Source organism: Quercus lobata, chromosome 10, assembly GCF_001633185.2.
Source record: "Quercus lobata isolate SW786 chromosome 10, ValleyOak3.0 Primary Assembly, whole genome shotgun sequence".
NCBI lineage: Eukaryota > Viridiplantae > Streptophyta > Magnoliopsida > Fagales > Fagaceae > Quercus > Quercus lobata.
Window position 1 is genome coordinate 11110358 of NC_044913.1, and position 18901 is coordinate 11129258.

At 34.2% G+C, this 18901-nt stretch overlaps 2 protein-coding genes and 1 long non-coding RNA gene across 4 annotated transcripts; 2 read left to right on the forward strand and 1 right to left on the reverse strand.

Annotated features, from left to right (window-relative positions):
- Window positions 1–6430: 6430 nt before the first annotated feature.
- LOC115966011 (basic blue protein-like) lies at window positions 6431–12535 on the forward strand. Its single transcript, XM_031085343.1, has 2 exons — window positions 6431–7704; window positions 12001–12535. The coding sequence occupies exons 1-2, from the start codon at window positions 7530–7532 to the stop codon at window positions 12237–12239; spliced, it is 414 nt and encodes a 137-aa protein (XP_030941203.1). The 5' UTR covers window positions 6431–7529; the 3' UTR covers window positions 12240–12535.
- On the forward strand, window positions 7804–11895 carry LOC115966010. Its single transcript, XM_031085342.1, has 4 exons — window positions 7804–9728; window positions 9853–10665; window positions 10814–10932; window positions 11041–11895. The coding sequence occupies exons 1-4, from the start codon at window positions 8792–8794 to the stop codon at window positions 11485–11487; spliced, it is 2316 nt and encodes a 771-aa protein (XP_030941202.1). The 5' UTR covers window positions 7804–8791; the 3' UTR covers window positions 11488–11895.
- Window positions 12313–18398, reverse strand: LOC115966012. Of its 2 annotated transcripts, XR_004086254.1 has the most exons (4): window positions 18126–18398; window positions 15835–16251; window positions 13893–14036; window positions 12313–12479 (listed from the first exon to the last, which is right to left on the reverse strand). It is a non-coding gene; the product is annotated as an uncharacterized LOC115966012 (long non-coding RNA). The 2 variants fall into 2 exon arrangements; XR_004086253.1 differs by lacking the exon at window positions 13893–14036 and having other exon boundaries at window positions 18126–18392.
- Window positions 18399–18901: the final 503 nt, after the last annotated feature.

Genomic DNA, 18901 nt, shown 5'->3' on the forward strand with positions numbered 1-18901 from the left:
GAAAGCATGTGAGAATAGAATTGAGTTCTGTGCTTGTTGGTGTAGAACAGTAATAGGACACGAGACATAAAGGCATTAGCTGGGGCGATGGGCAATTCTGTCCTTCAAAAATTGTTTTAAGGTTTCTTATTTTAAATAAAAGGAAATTTACTCCACAAATTAATTCCGAGTGAAAGTAATGTTTTGCAACATGTGGTAAAATGGTTGAACATATTTATGACCATCTTGACCTTGTTTTCACTTATTATACGTGGGACTAGGGGTGTCAATTTGGGTTAGCGTGTCGGGTTCGTGTCATGTCGAGGTAGGGTTATTAGACTAAATGGCTCAACCCTAACCCGACCCATTTAATAATCGTGTCAGGATCCTTTAACCCTAACCCGATTTATTAATAAGGTGGGTTGGCCTGACCCAACCCATTTGACACATTTAATAAACGAATTGTGTTAGGTTGACATGAATATAACACAACCCATTTCAACCTGCATAATATTAAATATAACATCTAAATTTTTGTTGTTTTTCACTAATGGATATACGGATGTTATGGATCCAAGGGTTATGAATTCTATAATCCGCAACATATGAAATACACTTTTTGTTGCTTTTCAGCTTTTGCATCTTAACGCATCTTTATAAGATGGCCAACAGGCATAATAATATAATATCAAGTTGTCTTATTATCATTCAAAGAAACTAAAACAAGTGGACCATATCATGCAATCAAGAAAAACACAAGGCACATGGGTTCAAAGTTTACTGTACAAAATCTGAAAAGCATCATGCAGAAAAAAAAAAAAAAAAAACATATTAGAGAGAGAGAGAGATAACCGGCTTGAGAGTTTACACTTGAGTTTGACTGTTGAGAATTAGCGTGAGAAGAATAATACGGCTGGAATAAAAAATAAAAATAAAAAGATATTTATAAGAAGGTTTAGAGGTTTAGGATTTGTAAGGTTTAGAGATTTATGGTTTGTGAAGTTTTAATTTTCAGTTATATCTCTTGTAAATTTTTGTAATTACTTACTTTTCTTTTTTAATTTAAAATATATTATGTATATAAAAGGTATTTGACAAATGTAAAATAAAATAATTATTTATATGTTATACGAGTTAAACGGGTTGTGTTAAGTGGGTTATTTCGGGTTTGACACAAATAAATTGACGTGTCAAACGTGTCTATTGCGGGTTACGCGGGTTGACCCGCTTATGACACGTTTCTTATCGTGTCGCTTTTGGGTTGACCCGTTTATGACCCAAACCCATTAAGGCCCAACCCTAACCCGAAAAAAACCGTGTTGGGTTCGTGTCGTGTTCGCGGGTTGGGTCGAACATTGACACCCCTACGTGGGACATATTAATATGCAATTTGGTAAGAATTTTGGGTGGAGCCATGGGTTTTTTGTTTAGTCAAATTTAGTAAGTCAAAATTCATTGTTTTAGGCACAATTTTCTTCAGTTGGCTTTTTATTTTATTTTTAAATGCACGGTTAAAAGTGGTTAGCTTAATTTAAAACCAGTAGCAATTTACCACTTAAGATTTATTATGAAAATATTGTGGACGTAATATTACTCTAAAATAAAATAATAAAATATCAGATTAGGACCCACCATAGCTAGAAATAAATATATTGTAAAAATATCGTGACTTTTTGTTGTGTTTCTAGACTTTTTTTTTTGGTTTATTCAATATGTTGAAATAAAATTCATTGTTTAATGCATAATTTTTTTAGTTTGATTTTTTTAACACATTGTTTCAAGTTTTTTTTTTTTTTTTTAAATAAAAATATAAAAACACACACAAATTGACGAAGTAACACTTTCCTTCTTTATATTCGGGGTAGTTGCATTCCCTCCTAAACTAAAGTTGAATAATTTCATCGCTTATATTTTGTAAATGAGTATATACCCCTATTGTTTCTCTCTTAATTAAACCCTAACAAAATCTTATAATTCCTAAAATATTCCATTGTGCAATGTCTAATATACTCCTACTAAATTTTAATGTCCCAAAAAATTTCTTTGTGTATTTTGAATTTTATGTGGTAGACTGGTAGTCATGCTTGAAAAGTTAGAATGATAATATATGGTGTTCTATTTATTACCTAGAGAACACTAATTTATTAGGTTTAATCTTCTAGACTTATAATTTTATCTAATAGAAACTTTGATGACATATGTCTTTTGTTATTTTGTTGTTTTTTTAATTTATTTTCCTGCTTAAAAGGGTATTCATTAAAAATAAGTAAGCTAAATATAGTAGTTAGACTCAAAAATAAGATAATAAAGAATGAAATATGAATAACAAAATCTTCGTTGTAGATGATTGTAAGTATTTAATTTAATAAAGATCTTCAAAAAAATTGTAGCATATATTATCATTCATTACGAAAATTTAAATATTATCCAAAGATGATGACATTCATTATCATTTTTTGTAGCATTTTTTGGTAAATAAATATTACATTTAGCAAATAAGTTGTAAGAAATTGTCATAGTACATATATATTCAAATAGTTATTTTAAATTTAATTACATGATTTCATACTTTTTCAACCAAAAAAACTATATTAATTTTCACAATAAAGGGCCGCACGTGCCTTGCCACACCATAGATATATAGATAAGGCAAAACGCTGAGTAAAGAAATTAAAAAAAAAAAAATTATATAACAGAGAGAGAGAGAGAGAGAGAGAGAGAGAGAGAGATCGGAAGGGACAGAGTACAGAGGGCTCCCCGAATCTCCTATCGGCCCGATCAGGTAAGTCTGTGATTAGAATCCTCAAGTTCCCATCTTGGCTAGTGGTCCAGGTTTATGAACTTATACTATGAGTCTTATCTTGTATTTTGTGTTCTCTACATCAAAACTTACCTTGTCATATGTTCCCATCACAAATCATTTACATTCATTCCTCTCCTTTTTTTTTTTGGGGAGAGGGCAGGTTTTATATAGGGGTGTGCACAACCGGACTGTGGCCGACCCAAACGACCGGCTCTGACAATACCGCACCGCTGCTGAAGCCGACCGATGGAGCCGAGTCCGGTGAGCCGAGTCGGAAAGCAAATCTGAAACCGATTCTTGCACCGAACCGACCGATAAATCTGCTATATATACATATCCCTCGGAACGGCGTCGTTTACCGTAGTTTTTCTTTTTATTTTTTTAACAGAACCCGTTTTGTGCACAACCCTAACCCTAACTCCCTAGGTATAAATTCATTATTTTCTCAGACCTTCCTTCTTAACTGTCTCAGTCTCTCTTTCGCCTATCGGCTTTGCTGGGTGCTGGCTCTCCTTGAGTCGTTGTCTGACATGTCTCTCTCTCACTGCCTCACCAGTCACCGGCTCACCGCCTCGCTGCCGCCAGCCACTCCGCCGATAACTCCATGTCTCCACTGTCCATCTCTCACCTTGCCATTTTAAAGATTCTCTCTCACTTTGAGTCCAACCGTCCAAGTCCATCTGTGAACTATGATCTGTCTAACGTTTTTTGTTTCTGGCATTTTTCAGCAATTTGATTTTTGGCATCTGTGAACTATATCTTTTACTCTTTGCTTTCATTTATTTATTTTATTTAGTTAATAAATTAAATCTGGGGTTTTCTCATTGTATTGGCTTTGTCATTGTTGGACCGATTTCCTAATTGAGTATAATTTGTATCAGTATGTGTTGGAATATGTTTTTGTGTATGGCAGGTTTTTGTGTATGTTTTTGTGTTGGACCGTTTTAATTTTTTAGGCTCTATCAATGATTGATATTTGACCGCTACCTATGTTTTTAAACCTGGTTTTGCTACTTTTAGACTGCTGTAATCTTGTGATTGAATCCTTAAATGTGTCGAGAGATATATATATATATATATATATATATTATGGATGCTTCATTCCAGAGCCAGATATCTTGCTCTAGAATGTCGCTGTGCTTGTATTAACGCTGAAAGCTCATGGCATTGGAGTTCACATTTCAACCTTTGCGCTAGTGATATGCTTGTTTATGGAAATTTCACTGAACTATATGAATACATCACATGTTTGTACCAATGATTGAAATTTTCACAACGCTTCCCTGCTAATAACCTGACTTTTGAAATTGTATCTCATAAAAAAATATCATTTAGGAATTTCTTTTCAATGAGTCGCTAAATCTTTTAATGGATGCTTGTTATCTCTATGATTTGAATAATCTTATATTTTAAGTCTATAAATGCAATGTAGATCTCTTTTACTCTTTGTGAAGTAGGCTAATTAGTTACCTTATTTAGAAGAGACCTTAATCAGAACTTCATAACTTTTTCTCTTCTTTTTCTTAGATTATTATATTTCTAAACTTCAACTGTACGCGACACTTCAGCTGAACTCAACCACACCTCAGTCACTACTAATTGGAGACTGCCATTTGTATCTTTTTCTGTCATTTCTTTAATATTCTCCCACCACCTCTTTTTATGTTTGTCTGTGATTTGGTATCTGCGTCCTAGTTGATGTATTAAGTTTGGCTTCATAAGTACACGCTTATCACATTTGTCCTTCTAGTCTTTAAACTTATTTTTAGTTTCGACTACCTTAATTAAACAAGTTTTAGGCCAACATGCATTTCACATTAAGAGGATTGGAATTTCAGAGGCTATTACTAATTTTGTAATTGCCATTTCCATTTTCCCAAGATGCTAAAATTTCTTTACATTTTCTGTCCTGTAAGGATCATGTTTGTAACACTGTCCTGTCGTGCTTACGCTTCTACTCTTATCAATTTTAGTTTTTTAGTGGTCAAATGACTCAAATCTTCATCATCAATTTAGGTTATTCTCTTCCTTTCTTTTTCTTAGTTCCCTTGTCATTCATCAATGCTGAAAGGCGTTATCCTTGAATTATTTTGTATAATAAAGGCCGTTTTATGTTCAATCTTTTGAGAAATGAAAATAGAATCTAAACATCTACTTTCATGCTTAGCCAACAAGTATTATGTGCTGTTGTTTTACTGTAAAATGTTATAAGGAAAATAATTTCAGCATTTTACTAGTTTTTGTTTCATTGTAAAATTTGGTTGAACTTCAAAATGTTTTCTATTAACTACAAAATCATTTTGATTAACCATTGCCCGTCAAGATTGTTTGCTCGGGTAAACAGAATAAGCTTATTATTCATTTCTATTTGTAGGCCAAAGTCTCCATTTTAGATCTAAAGAGTGACAATACATATCTACGCATATACACCATAACTATCCTTATATAAACTGTAGATCTTTTCAATGGAGATTGACCATGACCTCATCCATGCATACAATGGGCTACTTTCCTCAAACTGCACCATAAAGTATAATCTAATTGCTGTAAAAAAATTTGGTTTGTTGCACATGCATGCATTGGCCGCTTGCAATTTAGTCATTATAGTGCAGTTATGGACAGTGGTGATTGATTGGTAGAGCTTCATTTGTGGCGCTTCTTTGTATGCTATACGACAATTATTCAATTTACCATATACAGTTCTACATGTATTCACTTTATTGTTCTTTTTTTTTTTTCAAAACCCCATTACTTTTTACTTCACTAGATAATATTTCTGACTTTTAATATCTTTCTTTTCTATAGACTCATTGCGGAGGAAACCCGCAGTTTAATTTCTGCAAGTACATGATCCGTGCCCTTGAGAAGCTCATTTCAGGAAACTCATTGGAATAAGGTTAGTCACAATTATTAAAGACATTCCAAGTTTTTCATTACTGTACTGAATTAGCTCATGCAATATATGGTTTCATATATATAGTTTTATATAGCCTTAGGATTATCAATGTGTGCACCTGCCTTTTTTCCTCATTTTGTGGCATATTACTTGATGATTATCAATGTGTGCACCTGCCATAAAGGTTCTGCAAACACAAATCAGGCCGAAGCCTATAATTGTGGAAACTAGATAATTTACCTAGTTTATTACCTTTTTTTTGTGATGATTTCATAGTTAGGGGATGGGGGATTTTGAACCTAGACATCTCCATTGGAAACACTAAGAAATACCTAGACGTCGCAGGCTCTCGTTCGACCATTGGAAACACAAGCATGATGGTGGTGCACGTGTTTCGCATAGAGCTTCAGGTGCTCTTTCTCTCGGTGGAGGAAGGTAGGTCTACCTTTGGCATTATGGTAGGAATTTGGGCAAAATTTTAGAGGGTTACCAAAGGTGAGTGGAGTTGCCACCAATCATTGGGTTTTTCTAAGGTGTGATTGGTCACCTGTTTCTAGTTGATTTTATTACCGATCCTAGGTTAAGAAGAATGGCATTTTTCCTAATCTAATGTGAATGACAAGAAAATCTTGAATCTTAGGTCTGGAAGTTGGTTACATGTAGGGAAGGTGTTAAGCATCCCACAACGTCTATCCATGGACAGTCTTTTGTTTTGATAAAACCTTAATTTTTGAAAATTGGTAGTAAAAATATGATTTTGGCGTATATCATGCATAATGCAAGCACACAGAGTAGGAAAGTAAATGCCTACATCCCTAGAGCATAGTCCAAAATATAAGTGCAAGAAAATAAACAGGGGTTGTCATAATCTAGAGATGAGGACGAATGGTACAAAACCTCTAGGGGAGAAAGGGAGGAGGAAGAAAGGAGGTTTAAAAGAGTACATAACCAAAAGGAAAGGCTAAACTCTTAAACCTACTGACTTAGCCGCTTGACCCATATCCACATACTTGCGCTCACACCCTTTTTGCTTGTATTTGGGAGACCGTGCCCTAGCTCTGTGCCTCGCTCCATGGGTGTACATGCAAAGGCAAAGACGAAAAACCAATAGACAAGCGATGGAAGGAAAGGATGCAAAGAGTTTATGAAACGACATAAAGTAGATAAGCATAATAGGCATGGCAAGCAAGGAAAGGGTATGCATAGAGCGACCCGGCATCCGGAGACGTATCCCAAGTGGTTACATCCGAACGAGGCCTCATGGGCGTCAAGTGTAACCAAACAAGATCAAGCCCGCGGAGGGCGCCAAACATGGCAAAGCCTAAAATAAGAGAGGCTAACACAAGCATAAAGCATGGAAGCAAGTAAGCATAGACATGAAGGTAGGGTGATCCAAACCCTTTGATGTGGACCTCGGTGTATGGACGATGACAAAGACCATAGGGTCTAGATCGAGTCCGAACCATTAGGCAAAAAACACAAGAAAGAAAGATAAAGCGACGAAAGGGCTACAATAGCACATGGCATGACAAACATAGATTAGGTCTAGGCACACAAATATGGCATAGAGCGCACAAACATAAGGAAGATGGCATAAAGCACATATAAGCAAGGAAACAAGCATGTGAGCATGTGAATGTACATCTAAGCATGTAGGTCTAAGCACAGATGGGGTAAGAAGCATGGAAGCAAACATGTGAGCATGTAAACCTAGACTTGTCATTTCTCTGACTCAGATTTTTTCTAAGCTTAGTAATTTTGACTTTTTGTAATAAAATTGATACTGACTTTAGTATGATTCTTCTCTATCCCTAATGTTGCTCTATTTGTTGCAGAAATTTTATTAGCCAAATGGAGAAGGAAGTAGCTATTTTAGCTATTTTTGTTTTACCATTTCTATTGGCTTCGATACTTTACCCTGAGACCACTTTGGCAGAGACAGAAACTTTTCTTGTTGGTTGGACCAAAGAAAACAATGATAGTTGGTTCCCTAATGGAACGACCTTCTATGATGGTGATTCACTCGGTGAGTCTTATTATCTCTACTCATTGCTTGATTATACTTATATCCATATTCCAACTGTTAATGCAATCACACCAATCTAGAAACACATCAAATCAGTGTTGTTAAAAGTGCGCTTAAAGTGCACTTAAGCGCAAAGCGCAGAGCCCTTGGGGCTTTTTTCCTCTAAAGCGAAGCTCCCTCTCAAAAGCGCGCTTTAAGCGTGCTTTTTTGAGCTTTTTTATTAAGCGCAAAGCTCCTTTTTTTGAGCTTTTCGTATATTTTTTTTAAAAAAGTCCTGATTTGATTCTTAGCCATTAGATCTAAATATTTTTTATATAAGCCATTGATCTAATATATAAAAACTAATAGTATGGTGTGCTACCATACACCTAAGCCTATCTCTTCAGATATTTTTTAACTTTTAACCACAACCAATCAAAGTCTCAAACACACAAACAAACACATCAGATTCAGACACTCCCAACCCCACGCTCAAACAAACACAAACAAACAAATCAGACACTCCCAACCCCACTGCCAACCCCACTGCTCCCTCCCAATCACAGTGCTCTCTCGGTATCAAGCTCAAAGATTCAAAGGTACGTCTCTCTCTCTCTCTTTTATATTCTTCCTTTTTAAACCTTTCTTTTTTTTTACTCTTTTTGAAACCCAGACCTCAATCTTCTTCTCTTCCTCTTTCTCTCTTTTTTTTTCCCCTCATTCTGAAACCCACTACACAGTCACAACTCCTCTTTCTTCTTTTGTTTTTTTTTTTCTTTTCTTAAACCTGTTCCATTCTCTCTGTGTCCTCATTTTGAAACCCACGACCCAGTCACACAGCTTCTCTGTTTCTTCTTTTTTTTTCCTTAAACTTGTTCCATTTTTTTCCCTCATTAATGAAACCCGAAGCTCCTCTCTTTCTTAGTTGGGTCATTCATGAAAAAAAAAATGTATGAATGTATGAAATTATTTATATGTTAATTGTTTGGTAACTTACTTTAATATATGTCAACATAGCACTTAGACTCATATTGAATTTTTCTTAAATTTATTAAGTGATTAAATTATTAACTAATGTTAGTAATTAGTTATAGGGCATTAATGCATTATGGCTACTGGAGATTCAAATTCAAGAAAAGATATTGCATGGAAGTATGCGTATCTAGCTAATCAAAACAATAAAAATGATTTAACTTGCAATTTCTGTGGGAAAGTTGCAAAAGGAGGGGCTTATAGACTTAAGCAACACTTGGTTGGAGGTTATAGAGCTATTGTTGGCTGTCAAAAGTGCCCTGAACATGTGAAGGAAGAAGTTAATCAATATATGCTGAGAAAAAAAACAGAAAAAGAGCAAGTAAATTTGATGGCTGAATTTGATGATATGGCTTTTGATGAAGAGGAGGATGAGGTTGCTGAAGTTGATGGTCGTGGAAAACGAGTGCAAAATGTAGGTGGCAGTGGCACTAGTAAAAAGAAGCCAAGGCATGTAGGTCCTATGGATGCATTTGTCTCTCCTCCTAAATTAGCACAAATGGGAAAGAGTGGAAAGGGGGTTCAAACAACAATTAATGATGCTTACAAGAAAGAGTTAAGAGAAAAGGCTTGTGTTGATATAGCAAGGTTGATGTATGAAGCAGCAATTCCATTCAATGCTGTTAATTATGATAGTTTCAATGCTGCAATTCAATCCATTGGACGATATGGAATTGGTATGAAGTCCCCAAGTTACCATGAAGTGAGAGTTCCTTTATTGAAAAAGGAAGTGGTCCACACCAATAATATAATGAAGAGCCATAAAGAAGAATGGGCAAGAACTGGATGTTCTATTATGTCTGATGGATGGAAAGATAAAAGTCATAGATCTTTGATAAATTTTTTGGTAAATTGCTCTAAGGGAAGCATGTTTATCGAGTGTATTGATGCGTCTTTATATATGAAGACCGGAGAAAAGATGTTTCAACTACTTGATAACATGGTGGAGAAAATTGGAGAAGACAAAGTTGTACAAGTTATAACTGATAATGACTCAAGTTATGTGATGGCAAGTAAGAAGTTATATATAGAACTATATATCTTAATCTCATGAAATTAGAAAATAGTATTCATATTTTATTTTTATTTTTTTCTTAATTGTTACTAATTGTCATACTTATATTTTTACATTATTAGGACGATTATTGGAGGCAAAAAGACCTCATTTGTATTGGACCCCATGTGCTGCCCATTGTTTGGATTTGATGTTGGAAGACATTGCAAAGCTTCCTACAATCATGAGAACAATAAAAAGGGCAATTGAGCTTACTGGGTATATATATAATCGTACTGGTCTCATAAACATGATGAGACAGTTTACAGGGCAAAGGAACTTACTTAGGCCCGCTAAAACTCGATTTGCTACATCCTTTCTCACATTATCAAGTATACATAAGCAAAAGGAAAGCTTGAGAAAGATGTTTACTTTAGAGGATTGGACCCGTAGTAAGTGGGCAAAGGAGCTAACGAGAAAAAGGGTGGCTCAAACAATTCTAATGGCTACATTTTGGAACACTGTTGTCTATAGTCTTAAAGTGTCAGGTCCTATTGTTCGTGTGCTTCGATTGGTTGATGGAGAGAAAAGGCCTGCCATGGGATACATTTATGAGGCTATGGATCGAGCTAAAGAAGCAATTGAAAAATCTTTTAATGGAAGGGAAGAAAGATACAAAGAAATCTTTGAAATAATAGATCGAAGGTGGGATTGTCAACTCCACCGGCCTTTGCATGCGGCTGGCTATTTCTTGAATCCAGAATTTTTTTATGATAATCGCTCTGAAATTGAGCGAGATGAAGAGGTGATGGCTGGTCTATACAAATGCATACAAAGGTTGGTTCCAAACATTAATCAACAAGATAAGATTCTTGAAGAGTTGACATCATATAAGAGAGAAGAGGGTCTCTTTGGGTTGGAAATGGCTAAGAGGCAAAGAAAGAAAAAGGCACCAGGTATTTGCTTTGTTAGCTTTTGCCTTTTGTTAGTTGTTACTTGTTAGTTTGCCTATTTTATTAAATGGAAAAATTATTTAGTTCTTATAAAGTTTGAGTTAAGGGTTAAGACTTAAGAGTTAAGACCATTTTTTATTTTCCTTAACAGCTGATTGGTGGTCTGCTTATGGAGCTTCAACTCTAAGTTTACAGCAATTTGCTGTAAAAGTTCTTAGCCTAACTTGTAGTTCATCAGGGTGCGAGCGGAATTGGAGTATGTTTGAACATGTGAGTGACTAAAAAGTTAGGGACTTAATTGTGAAATTTATTTCATGATTTAATTATCATGATATCATCATCTATGCATATTAATATATGGCTATATGAATTGTGTAGGTGCATAGCAAGAAAAGAAATAGGTTAGCACAATCCCGGATGAATGATTTGGTATATATCAAGTACAATAGAGCCTTGAAGCGAAGATATAATTTGCGTGACACAATTGATCCAATCTCCTTGAAAGATGTAGATGATAGCAATGAGTGGTTGATTGGAAGAGTAGAAGAGGATGAAGTAGAAGAATTTGCTGAAGATGATCTTGTGTTTAATGATGATATTTTGACATGGGGCAATGTTACTAGAGCTTTTGGAGTTGAAGAAGAAAGATTCAACTTCAGATCAAGAATGGGACCATTAGGACAAGCTACAGGTTCAAGTTCTAGTTCACATCATGCTCCTCATGATGGAGATGAAGAGGATGAGGAAAATGATGAGGGCTACAAATCTTGTGATGAAAATGATGGTCCCTTGCTTGATGAGGATGATGATGATTATGTAGATTAGGATTTCATTGCATATTTGCATTGATTTTGTTAGGCAAAGATATTTTGTTAGGCAAAGATAACATTACTTAACATTCTAGTACTTTTTAGCCTTTGCCTTTTTGGTTCTATACTTCTATTTTGATTCAACCATGTTTTGTAATTATGACCATCAAATATCATGATTGCATATATTTTGTAAAGCACAATAGAATTATGTAAATGTCATATAAATTATATAAAATGTTTTATTGTAATTTATATGATTAATTGATCACTTGATTGTTGTATTGATCATTAATAATTTTTTTTTTAATTTATTAAATTTTTTTTTTTTAAATGTGCGCTTCACATCGATCAGGCGCGCTTGCGCTTTGCGCCTAGGCTCTAGGAGGCCTTTGCGCTTAAGTGCGCTCAGCGCTTTTAACAACACTGCATCAAATTAGATTAGTCACATAATTTCTGTACATAAACTAAATTGGTTTTGTCAGGAATACTCTAGTAAGAAAATTTTCTCCGTGTTTCTATGTTACAGAGTTTGTATTCAACCAAACGAATTACAATGTGGTGGTTGTAGACAAACCTGCTTATGAAACATGCCAAGCACCAGAAGCTGCTTTCGAATATAACAGTGGGGATGATACAATTCCTCTTAAGAAAGGGGAAAACTTTTTTATCTGTACTAAGCGTGAATGCTGTGAAAACAACATGAAAATGAAGATCGATGCAGTGGCAGGACAGAGACCAACAAAAAGGAAAGAGACTGGGTCCTGAGCAACCTTATATGTGCGATTGATAAACGGGTATGTCAGCAAATAATTTAAGGTAACAGCACATACCCGTTCAGTAAAGACAACACAGTAACAGCAATAAATGATATTCATAATCAACGGGATATACCTTAACAAAAACGAGTGATCAACAACACATTACTAAACGGGAATATATCTTTATCATATCTTCTTTCCTTCATGAGTGTTTTTAAGTTGAACATGGTCTTCGCTCATGATCCACCTGAAGAAAATCAATGAACATGAAGTTTTGTAAAATAGAAGGGACTATTTTTGGAACTATATTAAAGGATCAACGAGGTATATAAAGCAAGACAAACCAATACTGACATTATGATGCCTCTCAAAAAAACAAAAAAAAAAACTAACATTATGATGTATCTATTTAACATTATGATTACTGCTTTTCAAAGCATATTTATAGGCAAATTACAACTTATCCATTTGTGGTTTGGTCCGAATTTAAGTTATCTACCGGTGATTTGAAATTTGGCATTTTACACATTTGATCTATGCTTCGTTAGGCTTTCGTAACACACCTCTCAATTTTCTGCTTAAAAAACACATTTAAACATAAAAAAAAAATAAATAAATAACATAAACAAATTAAAAACTAGGGTTTAAATATCAGCACTTCAAACAGATACAAATTAAATATCAACACTTCTCTCAAAAAACGTTCTAATAGAAAACACTAAGCCTTTTGTGACAAACCCATCAAAATGAAGCATACTTCTGGTGTTAGCCTAAAAGAAAAACCAAAAAATATAAATAAAATTGAAAACATAGCACGAATCTTGGCTGGGTTTTTGAGAGAGAGAGAGAGAGAGAGAACTTGAACTTCAATGAAGACATGACAAGGCACTAGGGACAAGATGATACAATGAAGAAGTCAATATACTGTCTACACTTTTGGCTGATTTTGATTACGATTAGGATTCGGAAATAGTGATCTTGATTGCTGGGGGTGTGGAGTCCTTTCTAGAGGAGTATTTAATTTTAATGTCCACAACTCTTACCCATCTTCTCATCTTAGGATTTGGAAATTTGAGTACATTGGATAACAAGGGGTAACACCTTACCTCTACATTTCTCACATCACCTTCATAGATAATAATGAAGAAATCAATCAATATCTTGAGCCAAAATTGTAGACAAGATCCAACTTAATGTCGCAGAAGCTTGAAGAAAGCACTCAAAGCTCTCTTTGATGGATAGAAACTAAATTATTAGCTTCTGGTAGTAAATCTCAAATCTACAAAAGGTTTCCTTGAATTTATGAGGAAATAAATTGAAACCCACCAAAGAAAGAATTTGACAAAAGTTTATGTTTATTGATAATAGTCTAATTTGCATCTGACGACTACAAAACATATAAATACTGAGAAAAAGTTCTGAAACCCTAATTCGCATGAATTATTCGATTAGGTGTCAAAATACCAAAATTTACCAAAAATGAAAAAATTGAGTTAAATGTAGAATCATAAACTATTGACCTTAAGGGTCGTCCTAAAATAAGTGAGACTTTATTCCGACTTTTGAGCAAAAAATTACTAAGGAAACAAAAATTACTATAAACGGAAAAATTACAGTTTTTGGGGCCTAAATGAAGGAATTTGCTATTTTTAGGGGGTACCTTTTGGCAAAGTGATGACTATTGCTTTGAAGGTTATTCCACTTCAACCTATTAAGTGATTCTGACTCCAAGGCCCATGATTTCTACTAGTGCCTTGCGCGATGATTTCAGGCGCGCATGAGAGTCCGGAAAGGTCATGTCGATCTGTTTTACATCACAACCCATATGATATTTGGGTAAGATGATATAGTGTGAAAATTTTTCTTTAAACCCTAACCTTTTGATTTGTTTTATGTTATGTTTTTGTATTAAAATGTGTTTTTTAACTAAAGATGAAGAGGTGAGTAATTGAAATCTAACGGAGCATAGTTTCAAGTGGGTAAAATGCCAAATTTCAAATCATAAATAGATAACTTAAATTCAGGACAAACCACAAGTGGATAAGTTGTAATTAGCCCTTATATGTATTTAAAATATAGCATAATGTTGGTTTGTGATGTATTATGTGTCCTATTATAATCTTTGTACTTCTTTCTTATATGGTTGAATTAATATCTCATTTAATGATCCAATTTCTAGGCACTTCAACAATGAAATAACTATATTTTGGTTTGTGTTATAAATAAATTCTAATTTTAACCTTAAATGCTAATCTTTGTACTGGCTAACACGCGCCTTGCACGTGCAACCCAAACTAGTAAAAAATAAACACTTTGTTTATTTTGAAGTAAAATACATTCCGAAAAATGTTTTCTAATTTTCAGGTGTTTATTTGCAAATAAAATATAATCAAACTTGTAAAATATTTCCCATTAACCGTAAAATTCTTTATAAAATGTTGTAAAATGTTTTACTTTTGAAAAATCGATAAAACATTTTCCAAAAACACACAATAGCTTCCTCTCTCTCATCTAATGGCTAGGTCAATGGTCCAGTGGTAAAAAACATTGTTTTGACGGTCTAGTGTCTGGAGACTCTACTCCAGTGACCTATGTTGGTGGTTAGGTGGTCAAAGATGTCTTACCAGCAATTGGTGCTGGTAGTTTGACGGCCAGAAACGTTGCATTAGCAACCGGTGTCAGTGGTCCGATTACCAAATTCACCGCTTCGATAATAATCGTCAGAAATTTGGTCACCAAAACCACCACTCTAACTGTTGGTTCCGACAGTCCGATCACTAGACCTCTAGCACCATTGACTTCAATGGCAGAGCCATCAATTTTTATAGTTTGTTAAAAAATTTTACTTAGTCATACAAAACACCAAAAAATATTTCAATTTGAAAATATTTTATTTCAAAACAAACAGAATAAAAAAAAGAAGAAGAAAAGATGTGATTTCCATCTTTCCTCCATCTGGTTTGTAAGGGGTAGAGAGAGGCTTGTAAAATGGGGAGAGAAAAAGGCTTGTTAAAAATATATTAGAGCATTCTTATTAAGGATTCTAAAAATTTTAGCATTTAACACTTCAAAAACCTACTTTATTTATTATACCATACCACTTTAAGATATATCAAACATCAAAACTTCTATTTTTTTTACCATTTCATTTAAATAATATAAACTATTCATTAAAATAATAATAAAACAACTACACAAAAATCTAGCAACCGGCCAACCCCCTCCTCCACCACCGTTCCACTTGCCATAACCACCATTGTAGCAACCACAACCCACCACAACCACCACCACCACAAGTAACAGCACCACTGTGGCAACCACAAAACAATTCTGAAGGTGAAAAGCACTATAGATAGAACAAAAGCACTATATATTTTCCTTTCCTCCATTTTCTCGGCAAGTAAACAGAGATTCAAGGAAACTCTGAATGTGAAAGAGAACAAAAATTGAACGAACCCCATTATAATTGAACCCAAAAATCAATACATTAATATCTCAATTACCAATTTTGATTTTTCTTTCCCTCCATTTTTTGTGAAACCAAAACAAAGAGTAGTATTAACGAAAAAACAGAGTATGAAAGAAGAAACAATAGAACGAACCAGTGCCATTGGATCCAACAAGGAGGTAGCGATTATCGGAGTGAAGAGAGAGAGAAATCTTCGATTAAAGGAGTGGAACCTGACGGAGGATAACCCACGAACAATCAGACCCACGCTCCGACCCACGAACAATCAGACCCATGCTTCGATCCACCCTTCGATCCATGCTCACAACTGCTTTGATCCACTCTCCAAACCAAAAACCCACACTCTGACCCACGACTCCTTCAATCCACGTAGACCCACGAAGAGAGAACAAAGAACAGAGAACAAAGGGAGACCATCAAACCACAATGGACCATCAGACCACATCGGACCCATGACTATTAGACCACCATTGCCGAACTGGAACCATTGTAGGACCAGAACCATCGCCGGATCACATCCATTGGAAGAGAGAGAAGAAAGAGGAGAGAACTGAAAACAAAGAGAGAGTTGTGAGAATAAAAAACTATTTATTTATTTATATTTACAATTTAAGCTACAATAATACAAGCTCACTATAGCAGTATGCCAAAAATTTTACTATTTGAAAGTTTTGATGGAGTAGCTTTTTTGGTGTTTTGATGCTAAAATTTAGTACATATCCCTTTTAGCATCTTTAATGGGAATGATATTAGTCAAGTCATTTGACAGTATAAAAATCAAATATATCTGATCTTCACCACATCTCCGACCAATCTGGGCTGAAACCAACATGGTGGCCCACATAAATTGAATCACTGCATCTCCTCCTTTTTATTTTCTCTTGTTTCAACCAAGCAATGGAAATCAATTCTTTTCAAAGAATCCCATGCCCCACACTAATGATAATCTTTTGCCCTATCATATCGCAATTGGGGTTGGTTGGGATAAGCTGTCAACCACTAAAGTCTAATACATAAAATTAAACAATGGTAGTGGTCCCCCCAATTTATACCAATTCTTTATTAAATAGACCATATAATAAATATTTACTGTTAACATTTCCCCAAAAAAAAAAGTATTTGCTTTATTTTTTTTTATTTTTCTAATTCATTATTTCATTTTATTCTTCTCTTGTTTTTTCTTTTTGTCATTGCAGATTCTCCCTCTCACTTCCATTATTTCATTTTATTCTTCTCTTGTTTTTTCTTTTGTCATGGCAGGTCTCCCTCTCACTTTTTTTTGGGTCCTACCAGCTCTCATTTGTCACTAAACGTTTTTTACCCGCTGTTCTCGCTCTACGCTATCACAGAAACTCTCCTGTTCTCTGGTAAAGAATATCATTAAAAAACCGGAAATTAGATAAAAAGTAAGAAAAGCCGGAAACCACCGGGATAACCAGAAAACCGGAAACTGGTGCAGTTAAACCGGTTCTAGTAACTGAAAAAAAATAAAAAAAATAACTAAAACTAAAACTAAAACCAACCAAACTAGACAAACTTCTTATAGATCTTTACTAAAATGAGAGGGGAGAAAATCTCATCTGTTGGTAAAAGTAAATAAAAGAGATAATATGAGAAATCTATGCTTTAAGCAGTTTGACTGGAATTAGATGTTGAGGAAGAACTTGTTTAGAGAGAGAATGATGAGATGTCTCTTTGAGTCTGGACTGTGGAGGAAAGAAAACTAGGAAAATAAAAAGAATTTCAAATTTTGAATAGATCTGATGGTAATTCACATCGGAGGATGTTGAAAAAAAATAAATCTATTTTACATCTGTAAATATTATTTTATTTATTTTACTAACCCTTAACAATGCCCTCAACATTTCAATTTTAATTTTTACATAAAAACTCAATCAAATAATATAAGCTACATAATCAAATAATTTTACAAAATTTGTTTCTTTCTTTTCTCTTCCATTTATCTCTCTTTTTGTCTCTCCCTCTAATAACCATGTTCTAGGTCCGGTCCTTTTTCCGATTCTTTGACCAGTTCGATTTTTAAAACCATTCAGCCATAAATAGTATACCTAAGAAACCATGTTTGTTCCAATTTTAATAACCATGCAAGTAACAAAAAATTCTTAATGATTTATATCTGGCTCACTATTTATATCATTTTTTTTTTCTTTTTAAAGGTCATAAAAAAATTATAGATCTAAAATCTAAAACAAAATATGCAGAGCCAGAAACAGTAGCACAACAATAACAAAAATTCTCAATAGCAAAACTAAACAAAAAAAATTAAGTCCAACCAACAAATTTTCCCCAAATCAGATATTGGTTTATAAACTCAGTTTCCCCTGATCTCTCTTCTCTTCTCTCCTTCCCTAACAGTTTACTCCCAAAATATGAAATCTGAATATATGAAGAAAAAATATTTACCGGTTCAGATCGAGTGATTAGCCATATAACGTAGCTACACTGAACGCCACCTCCGCCCCTGCCACGTCAAACTTATCTCGGGTGTGGAAGTGTGGTTATGACGGATGCTACCGTAGCTTAGATCTTTTTTTTGGAAAGGAAAGGACTGTAGCTTAGTTCTTGTAACAAGAAATATTATTATATTCCTCAGATAATTGGCGTTGCTTTTACGTTTGGGTACTGTGTTTGTTTTCTTTTCTTTTTTCAAAAAGCCGAACTTTTGACTTTTCTCCCCGAATGATATACCGAATAATATACCGTGTATTGTTTATATATCTCACAAATTCCAACAACTTTTTCATTGAAAAAAACTCCACCGTACTATTTAAATTTAAAAATTATTTTAAACATACCAGACTACGGTAGCTTTAAGTCTTTTTTTGGGGTAAAGGAAAGGACTGTAGCTTAGATCGTCTAACAAGGAATATTATTATATTCCTTAGATAAGTGACGTTGCTTTTACGTTTGGGTATTACGTTTGCGTCCACGTCTGGAAGCAAAACACATTTCATCTTTTTTTTTTCTTTTTTTTAAGCGGAAATTTTTGACTTTTCTCTTTTAAATAGTAATATAGGTCCAACAAACTTTACTTTTTAGTAATTTTTTATTAAAAATGGGTTTCATAGTATTATTTATATATTTAAAAATTATTTTGCTACAATATTTTTCAGTTTTCAGCTATATCTAAAGAGATATTTGTAGTGGTAATTTTTTATTATTATCTTAATAAGTTGTTT

What these genes read in the sequence shown, in the direction of transcription:
- LOC115966011 (XM_031085343.1), top strand. Translation starts at nt 7,530, where the DNA reads ATGGAGAAGGAAGTAGCTATTTTAGCTATTTTTGTTTTACCATTTCTA. An exon ending in CTATGATGGTGATTCACTCG is followed by an intron (nt 7,705 to 12,000) that starts GTGAGTCTTATT and finishes TCTATGTTACAG; the next exon opens with AGTTTGTATTCAACCAAACG.
- LOC115966010 (XM_031085342.1), top strand. Translation starts at nt 8,792, where the DNA reads ATGGCTACTGGAGATTCAAATTCAAGAAAAGATATTGCATGGAAGTAT. An exon ending in AAGAAAGAAAAAGGCACCAG is followed by an intron (nt 10,666 to 10,813) that starts GTATTTGCTTTG and finishes TTTCCTTAACAG; the next exon opens with CTGATTGGTGGTCTGCTTAT. An exon ending in ATTGGAGTATGTTTGAACAT is followed by an intron (nt 10,933 to 11,040) that starts GTGAGTGACTAA and finishes TGAATTGTGTAG; the next exon opens with GTGCATAGCAAGAAAAGAAA.